Source organism: Poecilia reticulata, linkage group LG8 (assembly GCF_000633615.1).
Source record: "Poecilia reticulata strain Guanapo linkage group LG8, Guppy_female_1.0+MT, whole genome shotgun sequence".
In the NCBI taxonomy this organism is placed as follows: domain Eukaryota; kingdom Metazoa; phylum Chordata; class Actinopteri; order Cyprinodontiformes; family Poeciliidae; genus Poecilia; species Poecilia reticulata.
Window position 1 is genome coordinate 4,343,431 of NC_024338.1, and position 10,394 is coordinate 4,353,824.

Sequence of the window (10,394 nt, forward strand, 5' to 3'; positions counted from 1 at the left end):
GATAGATAGATAGATAGATAGATAGATAGATAGATAGATAGATAGATAGATAGATAGATAGATAGATAGATAGATAGATAGATAGATAGATAGATTGATTGATTGATTGATTGATTGATTGATTTTGGTCATAGAACCCCCAAAAATTGAAAACTACTTTCACCCCTGCCCCTATGGAACACAACTTCTCTCGGACATCGCTAGCAGTTAGCTTCCTACAAACTGACATCTTGCTACTTGAGGAAACTGATACATTGAGCAAGATATGCCAACTCTATGCATTGAGCCTTGACTTTGGAACCATGACAGCAACTGGGTGAAGCAGGACTGAGATGGATGCGTCGCAGCCATGAGGGACCTCTTTCTGTGCAAAGATATTTTTTTTTCACCATTGCGGATGGAAGAGACACTCAGGGAGTACAGGAGAGGGAAGATGGAGTGCAGGTGCAGACCTCTGCAGCTATTGCCTCAGATTAGTGTAAACTCTGCAGAGCAATGCCTTGGTCAAAGACTGCTGATTCTGACCCTCCCACTCTGGCCAAACGCATCACTCATCCAGCCTGAGATCACAGGGCTTCACTATGAATAGTGATTTGTACTAATAATGTACCAGTAAGTGTTACTGAACCATAGCCACATTCACAAAAGAAATACTTGAAATGTGTGTAATTTATCCCTAAAGCCCTGGTAGGTCCTGCCCACACAGAGATCAGATCAGGTGTTTTGTCGTTTGTCCTTTGAGTTAAGTTTTCAGTATGATAATTTTTTTTTTTTTTCGCTCAAGAGTTTCTAAATGTAAACTACTGACTTGAAGTTAGTGGAAGGAAGACTCCAACACCCGACTTTCCTGTCAGGGTTTATTTGTGAAGGACAGTTTAATCAGCCCCAGAGATTCGACCTCTCAGATAATTCATGCCTCGGTCTCGGGCTTTAATGAGCTCATTATGACTGCGGCTCGTTCAAAATTAGGATTAGGAAAAGCCTGCTGATGCAAATTGCTGTGCTTTGTAAACATCAGACTCTTAAATTTTGCTGTAACAAAAAGGTGCCAAAGGCTGAAAACAAGTCGACTGAAATGAACTCTGGCAGCAAACTGTACCAGCAGAACCACTGAGCTGTTTCAACCTGCTGTGTCCTCAGCATGGGTTGTAAATAAAACACATCAGTTATAATTGTAAAACAAAAAAAGCGACAAGAGGGAACATATTGTCTCACTAAATAAAGCTTTTTTAAATGTTATTTTATTTATTCTGCATATGAGCATTAGTGGCACAGAATGTGAGTTTGAGGCAAAATGCAAACAGGACAAACGGTCTTTAAAGAGACACAAGGAAAAAATATAGTTAAAGAAAAAGCAAAGACTCCTAAAAAAAGAACAAATAAACAAGAATAAACTAAGCAGAAAACATCAACATGAACGGGGTGAAGCATAAATAACAATACAAAGACATAAAAATCCCCAAAACCCCATCAGGTTTTAACAATAACATTAAGACGTGAAACTCAGGATCTCCTCCCACATCCAGGAATCCTCCTTATTTCTTAAACTACAGTGACAAACATGTTTACATTTTCCACATTTTGACATGCTACAACCGCAAACTGCAATATGTTATTCTGACTTTATGTAACAGACCAACAAAGTAGCACATAATGACAGATTTGTAGTTTTGTGGCTCATAATTGGCTGATTGTGACTCCATGAGTTTTTAATATTTACCTTTTTCACAATGTCCACATTTTCTCATGTTAGCCATAATCATCTTAATTACAAGTCATAAATATTTGAAATATTTCCCTCTATGTACATTGAATCTATATAATATTTGAGTTTCAGTCAATTAAAAACTAACCTTTTCCTTTCAAGATGTATCACTATTGCCACCAGTAGTAAAATCGTAACCATGGCAGCGGGGCTCACATTGCAGGAGCACTTCTGCGTCCTCAGACCACCTGACCCCTGCAGAGCCAGGTCTTCATTAAAGGAAGACTCCACTGTCAAACTTCACTTATCTCTGGATCTCAGAATTGTTCCCCACATTTAAAGCAGACATCCCATAATAAAGAGCAGTGACTGGACTTGAAGCAATCCCAGGCACTCTCAGGATTTGCACATATCACCCCTTTTCTGCAGCCTCCCCTGCTTCTCTCATGTTAATCCCATCCTCCTCGCCTCTCTGTCCACCCACTCTGTCAAATGTGGGCAACATGACAAGCAAGAGGGAGGAGAATAAAGGAGAAGAGAGAGAGAGAGAGAGTGTGTACAGGGATCTGTGCTTGTGTGTTTAAAGAAACTGCTTTAAAGAAGCTGTTTCTTCTTGTTTAGATGTTTGAATATATTATGAGTTTTTGGGGGGGGGGGGGATTCAAGACACAAAGAGGATCAGAATTAGTTTTTAAAGCAGTGTTTACCTCCCAAAACATGTTCCCTTCAGTTAGGTGGAAATAAGGAGCATTTCTTAAGAATTGTGTTTTTATTGCGTTTTTGTGTCAAACAGTCTTGAGATGAGAACATTCACAGAAAAGCTGAATGGATCAGGGACGTCCACAGTCCCTCCATCATGGCCCGGACGCACCTTTAGGTTTGGGACCTGGCTTGTATTCAGAATATTTTTAGTTCAACTGAACAACTGAGAAATGAACCGTTTCCTGAACAGTCTGCTGTCTGCTTGGAGCAAGAGATGCAGAAAAGAACTGAAGCGAAGTTATAAAGTGATTTCTCACCACAATATCAATGCAGTTTTTGCATCCTTGATGCCTCAGAGATAAATTATCCTCACTGATAAAACAGAAGGACTCCCATCATTTGATTTCTAAAAGAAAAATAAGATTTATTGTTTATTTTATATTTTTGCTAAGGCTACACTGATAAATTGGCCCCAATTTCCTTAATTTTGGATAATCGGCTGATAGATGTGAAGCCGATCTTATCTACCTGAGCAAAGATCTAAAAATCCACATCTGTTTCTGCTCTCCTCTTAGAGGTTTGACTGACTAACTGACCCACCAGACCGTGTCTAAATGTTTCCAGTTAACAACAGTCACCTCACTGTTGCCTACTAAATTTGCTACATTTAGTAACATTTCAGACAAAAAAAAATCGGTATCAGCCAAAACTGGAATCCAGAAGTCAGGCTTTTTAAAGATAGTAATCGACGATCGGCCAGAAAACTGCAATCGGTGCAGCCCTAATTTTTGCCTTACAATTTTGCATGCTCAGGATGAGCAACACAGTTATTGATAATTCAACACAACTCTGTTGAGGAGGTGCTGGTCAGTCTGATGCCGGTTTAACCAGAAAGCTTTGAAAGCTTTTTCTTTTCTTTTTTTCCCCCTTTTACTGAAAGCAGATGTCACGACACATTTTTGAATGGGGAAAATCTCCTAAGCTTCGTTTGTTTTTATCCTCCAGTCATAGTGCTGCAGAGATTTGGATTTCTTTCACAGCATTTTTTCCCCATCTGACCTACAAATTCAAAATCTTCCATCTCCAGCTGGACAGGCCAAAACAAATCAAAACTGCACGTCAACACTCATCCATGAAGTCCCTTAAACTCAAGCAGCACTTTTTCCTGAGAACAAGACAGAGCTATGATTGGGTTTCCTCCCTGATGAGAGTCAGCGTCTCATGACATGAGATTGTCTGTGTGATAAGTCAGCAGAAAGATCATGAAATGATGCATTTATTTAAACTGTAGTCATCCTGTTGTGGTGTGATCATCTTTTTTTTTTACTATGAATGTTTACTGGAGTCTGAACTTTAGCTGTGTAACTCCAAGTGTGTAACAAGTTACTGTCTGAATCGACTTTAGTTAAAGAAACACTAAATAAATTCTTCAGATGACATTACTCTGTGCCCTCTGACAGGGTTCTAGGTTGTTCTGTATTTCTGAACATTCCTCACATCCTTTGGACGTTTTCACATTTTGCCGCATTACATACACAAACTTTAATATATTTCCTTTTGTGGCAGATCAACACAAAGTAGCACATAGAGTCATTTTCAGTCAAGTAGCTTTGTTACTTTCAGTTGCTATAAAAATGCTGTATATGTCAAATGCGACAGAGATTTGACTTTGCATTGCAGCTGTATCTGTGACCTTGAAATTGGCAACTGCCTCTGTTTCACATCTGCTTACACACAAAAAATCTGTTCTGTAGCTTTCACACAAAAATTTTGTTTAGTTTATTGATCAGATAAGAATGAAAAAAAACTTTTAGTTTCACCTTTTTCATTTCTGAATTTAAAATAAATAAATAAATTAATTAATTATTTTCCACAAGGGTTTTCAAGTGGATGATTTTCACCCTTTTCACAAAATGCTTGGACACCTCTGGTTTACATCACAGTATATTTGTGGGTCAGAGTGGTCTAGTCAAAGTTCAGATCTAAATCCATTGCATTTAATTTGAACATTTTCCTTCAGGTTTACATACATTTCTTTATGTTGTTCTGGTGCATAAAATTTACTGTACCAGAATTTTATGTACAGTGAAACATAAAATTCACTTCAGACGACCGAGTTCAGACAAGTTCAGTTCAGTTTGATTTAAATGATTTTTGGGTCTTTTAAAGAGATAAAGAACAAAATGAATTCAAGACTTACTGAAAAATGAGAATGGGTCTCCAATTTAAAAGAAAACGTTTCGTCAATTTGCCACATATGGTCGATTTACGTTTTCTTAACATGGCAACTTAATAAATGCAACATATTTTCTTGGATTTAATTACTTTTGACTAGTTAAGGCAGTGCATTTTAGTCGACTCACTTTTCTTTTTCCGGTGAAGTTTAACTCTAATCAGAAACTGCTGTTTCCCTAAATAGAATAAATCTGAGATAATCTCCACACTCAAGATCTCCCAGATCCAAAGATCCAAATTAATTAAAGTACAAACATACTTGACAATAAACAGAGGAAGACACAGGAACACCTACATGTTAGCTTTAGCATGTATGCTCTGTAGAATCCTGCAGGGCCAGCGCAGGCACTGCTAAAAGAATGAGAGGAAATCTATTTGAACAGAATCAGCCGTCAAAGTAAAAGAGCTTATAAATATCCACCAACCCCACTGGATTTAAAGCGTCTTTCTCTTTGTGCAGGATGGCCGCCTGAGGCCGGGAGATCAGCTCATTGCCATCAACAAGGAGTCTTTGATTGGTGTAACTCATGAGGAGGCAAAAGGCATGCTGAACAAAGTGAAATACAGGTGGGTTCGGACAACATTTGTCCAAAAATAAGGAAGCCTTGCAGTAACTGCAGCTGGTAATCAAATAAATAGAGGTCAAAGTAGACGTGCAGTTATGTATAGATTAAAATGCAGCTGTCTGTGCCTTTATGCTGATGATGTTTGCTTTTATATTTGCAGTCCTTTCATAACTTCTTTTAACTTTTTTTTTCCATCTCCAGCCAAGACAACACAGTGGAAATCGCCTTCATCCCAGGAAAAGGTCTTTTTCCCAGCAGCACGTCGCTCCACAACGGAGTCCAGCGAGCCGCCGGCAACAGCTACAACTCTGGACGCCTAAAAGTTCACATCAGGTCACCTGAGGTCAGCTCCACATGTCGCTGTCCTGTCAGGGTGTTGCCACATAACGCTGTGTATTATTACGTATGTAAAAGAAGAAATGTTTTTCAGTGAAACTAATGGAAATTCTAGAATCAGATTTTTAGGAATGATCAGACATTTTCAGAAATTATAGGACATAAACGTGGACAGCTTGAAAATATTTTCTGATTCTCTTTCCACTGATACAGCAATGAGCTCCTGATGTTCAGGGCTGCTAGAATAGGGCTTTTTAATCATGTCTAAGGCATTGCTCTCAAAGGCACTGATGTCTTTTACAATTCATCGCTACACGGTTCCATTTCAGTGTTTTCTGTTTGGTTGTTTTGGTGCAGATCTGTGCAGAGGAGCCAGCTCTAGTGTCTTCACCGTCTCCAGACATCTGTCCTCCAGATATTCATATTTCAGGTACAACTGAAGCGACATTTATTTTCAGTTTTTCACTGCTTTACTTATCGTCACCTTCCTAAAATAATGGCATAAGTCTTTTGTTTTGCTTTGTTTTTTTTTGCTAAAAGATGATTTTGGCAAAAAGAAAGAAAGCCCTTTTAGGGATTTTAGGAAGGTGTTGTTATGGTAACAACTGCAATATCCTTCAAACTGGACAGTTATACATCTTATTTCAACCCTATGAAGCATCCTGTCTGTTTGTTTTGGGGCAAGATGGTGGAGATGGTGACGTTACAACTTATATTATCTCATAAATGAAAGCTGCACAAATGACTGTATTAACAGCACAAACCAGCACAAACAAAGCATTAAAAACGTACCTCACTTTGGTTTGTTTTGGAGAAAGAAGGGGAGATGATGATCCCTGGATGACCCTAAAAATACTTTTTAACATCTCAGAAACCAAAGCAGAACAAAATAACATTTTGACGGCACAAACGGAACACTAACCACTCAGTCTATTTGCTGGAATTTTTTTCATGGGCGGGGTGTCAGCTTCACTCGACACCCCAGCGAAGTTAACACCTACCAAAGAACTGCTTGGGTAAAGAGGCAGTGCTTTGGTCCCCAAACATGCATGAAAGAATCAAAGCAACACTCCAGGTGCGTCTGATGAGGGAGGGGCATTATAACATGATATGAAGCTCAAAAAAGTACATTTTGCTTAATTAATACACTCTTTAACAAAGAAACTGTGAACCCTTATTTAGATTGTATTAAACATCTGCCACATCTGAGTTATGGTTTCCAGTCACCATCTACAAGAACTCTTTGAAGAATTTGAATTAATATGATTTACAACAGCATTTAATTTCCCATTGGGATCAACAAAGAATTTTTGAATTTGAATTGATTTTTAATTTGAATTGATTTCTAAGCCCCTGCAGCAGACGGTTATTAGATTAACTGTCTGATCTGAGCATAAAAAAACATTTGTTCCCGCACACCGGATTAGACTGAATGGAGAGATTTGTGTTTAAATTAAACTGCATCACAGTGGGGGGCCTTAAAGTAATCAAGGATGAGGCAATAAAAAGTGCATAATAATAGAATATGAACAAACATTGCTCTTAAAATTACTTTTTACTAATGATTTAATAGAGGAAGAATTAAGATGCAAGCTGTGTACATGTTACCATGCTCAGAGGCAACAGTTAATCAATTAGGTACAGCAGCATAATTAATCTAATATCTAATTTTCTCTTATTAAGGAGAATGAAAGTGTAAGTTAACAGCCATTATTACATGAATGCATATTGAGTATAGATCAATCGATCAGCATGTAAACAAACTAAATGTACCAGATCAGAGCGGGAAGCATCAGTTCTGGTGAGGGATTCTAGTCATGTGCTTGTGCTGTAATTGGATTATGTTTCACAAACAAAAATATTCAGTAGGATTTATGGTATACTGCCCTAAAAACAGATAGACAGATCCCATGCAGAGTGGGCAATGTTGTGCGCAATCACATTCAAACAGTTTCATACACGACTGCGTTTTTTTTTCTTTTTCAACTTTATAAATGTAGTAATGTCAGGGGTAAAACTACATGTAACTTTAACTTACCCATCAGTCTGTGTGTTTTTCACCTGACATTTGAACTAAAGAAAAAAAATCTAAACATTACAGCTCCAACCAATGAAAGGTTTGAAAATGGTTTCTGATAAATGTTTACTTGTTTACAATGCAGTTTCCACACCACATATTTTACCATATCATACCATACCATATAGTTTGATATGGTACCATAACATACCATGCCATGCAATGCCAAGTAATATAATGCCCTGTTCTTTAGATAAGATTTAAACAAGTCAAGTATTGTACCAGAGAGTCTGACCCAAGTCTCCAGTCTTTTCAATGATATGTCATGGTTAACAGTGTCAGATGCTGCGCTGAGGTCCAACACAACCAACACTGTGGTTCTCCCTCAGTTTGTATTCATGTAGATGTCATTGAACGCTTTGGTGAGGTTAGTCTCAGTACTGTGTTGAGCACAGAAACTACAGGTGGGCAGATCAATACAAAATATTGAAATGATCGATACCAATTCATTATCATTATTGGATCAATATGTGCTAAGATTGATACCTTAGTTTCAGATTCCCTCTGAAGGTTGTTGTTTATATTTCTGGATTTTATTTGCAATACTGCATATAATCAAAGAACACCAGTCAGGCCTGCACAATCTACGTATGTCAAGAACCAGCTGTAAATATACAGTATGTTGCCATTTGATAAACTCTGACTGCAGTAAGGAATATATATTAAACAAGATCTTTTGGGACAGGAGTGAAAAATTTTAATAGGAGAAAATGTGCTTCATAATTAAAAATAATTCAAATATTTGCCAGAGAGCAGAAGCTTGAGTGTGAAGTTTGTGGCCTATGGTCTCTGGCTGGAAGCCATCCAACAGCTTGCTCCAATCCTATTGCCTGGGATTACCCAAGCCAAGGTTATATCCTAAGTGCATTGTCCACTTAACACTCTTGCAGCCTCTTATTGGAGGAGCCAGTTGCTAGCTGAGACAGATGTCACCAGGTGATCCCGCATGGCTACTACGGGATTTCCCTGCCCTGTCTTAGCTTTGAGGTTTTCAGACTTATTACTCAGTTCAGTGGAAAACACTGATGTGATCTACATACCTGCTCAGTATGGTCATTTCTGGTCATTTCTGCAAAGTTAACTAGGAATTCAACGATTCATATTTTTCACTTTCAGTACCAATGCAGATATCTGAGCTTTAGTATCGGTGGATGCCAATCCGATACAGAAAACAGTGCTGAATTGACAAAACATTTTTTTTGTACCTATATTTTTCCACATATAGGATCATTAATTTACTAAATTGCAAATGTATTTGATAATCCGCACCAGTGCACCACGCTTAAACACAGCAATAGATTCACAAGCTTTGTCAAACATGTAAAAAACCTTTCAAATGATTTAGAATTCTAAATATAAGGTAAAATAATAAAGCATGAAGCTGCTCAAACCACTCAGCATAGAATTACTCTGAATAGATCTGCCCTTATCGATCGGACACATTGTCACTCTAACTTTCTTTTAAAATATTGGGCCCTGTAAACATTAAAATCACATACACATTAGTAACACATGCATAAAAATGTAAGTAGTTCATGTCCACCAAGAATATGAAAAATGTAAGTGGAAGCTAATGGGAATTTAAGAACTAAACCTTGAGGTACACCTCAACCAAACTACTCTAATAATTAATGCTCCACTGTTACTATGAGAACAGCTATTATTTGTTCTGTCCAACAAGATTTTAGACCTTTAATTAATATATTTGTTCACCAGAATTTTTTCACATATAGGTACAAACTTATGTATTTCTTCACTACTGTGACATTGGATATGTGTTCAGTTAGTCTCTAAACCTTGAGTAACAAACCATCAATATCACCAGACATTGTTGAGCTTATTGACTCGGGTCAAAACAGGGATCCTCTGAGTAGGGGGTAAAGTTTAAGTTGCAGATACAGCCAGCCTCTCTCTCTCTTTTTCTCTCTCTCACAGTGTTATTACTCTCGTATTCAGCTTCACATATCTGGGACAAAGTCATCAAATTAATATTAGGCATTGGCCCTTTGCCCTCCCTCCCTACTCATGTTGTTTTGCCCTCTCTCATCTGTATAATCATCCATCTTTCTTCTACTCCCCTCCTTTTAATCATCTGCTTTTATTCCAACCCCCCTTCGCTCTCTCTCTCTCTAACACACACCCACACACACACACATATGCACACACACACAGATGTCTATCACCACAGCCAGCTACCTCCCTGCTGATTTTGCAGATAATCCAATGACATTTTTCCTCCCATTGTTTAAAAGTGTCCCATGTCCTCACATCCACTTTCTTTATTCTGCCTAAAAGCCACTAGCTCGTATATTTTGGTATGTGAATATTTTCATAACATGGAGTCTGCTGTGTTGTAGACTCAGGTCAACTATCTATTTTTAATTGATCTTTGTGTTTCTTTGTACAGGTTCCACCAGCCAAAGGTCTCCAACAGGGACGAAACCCAGAATAACACTTGACCCGTACATTCGCCTCAAATTGGACAAGTTAGACTTGGTGAGTGCTGTCATCTGGTTAGAGAATGAATTTGAGTTAAATAGAGATAAAAATAACTCATAAGTTTTACAAAAGCATTCACACCTCAAACTTTCCAACATTTTGTCAGTTTATAACAAACCTTTATGCATGCTACAGGAACTTGATGTGATAGCCAGCCACAAAGCCACACAAACACAAAGCCATCCATCCATCCATCCATCCATCCATCCATCCATCCATCCATCCATCCATCCATCCATCCATCCATCCATCCATCCATCCATCCATCCATCCA

The 10,394-nt window shown here is 38.1% G+C and overlaps 1 protein-coding gene across 3 annotated transcripts in view; it reads left to right on the forward strand.

Annotated features, from left to right (window-relative positions):
* The window catches only part of LOC103468281 (syntaxin-binding protein 4), a 65,116-nt gene that overhangs the window by 44,780 nt on the left and 9,942 nt on the right, over positions 1 to 10,394 (forward strand). For all 3 annotated transcript variants that reach the window (XM_008415239.2, XM_008415241.2, XM_008415240.2), the window contains exons 9-12: positions 5,103 to 5,209; positions 5,410 to 5,551; positions 5,902 to 5,974; positions 10,029 to 10,117. In XM_008415239.2, the coding sequence (XP_008413461.1) occupies positions 5,103 to 5,209; positions 5,410 to 5,551; positions 5,902 to 5,974; positions 10,029 to 10,117 (411 nt within the window). The remainder of the gene's footprint in view (positions 1 to 5,102; positions 5,210 to 5,409; positions 5,552 to 5,901; positions 5,975 to 10,028; positions 10,118 to 10,394) is intronic.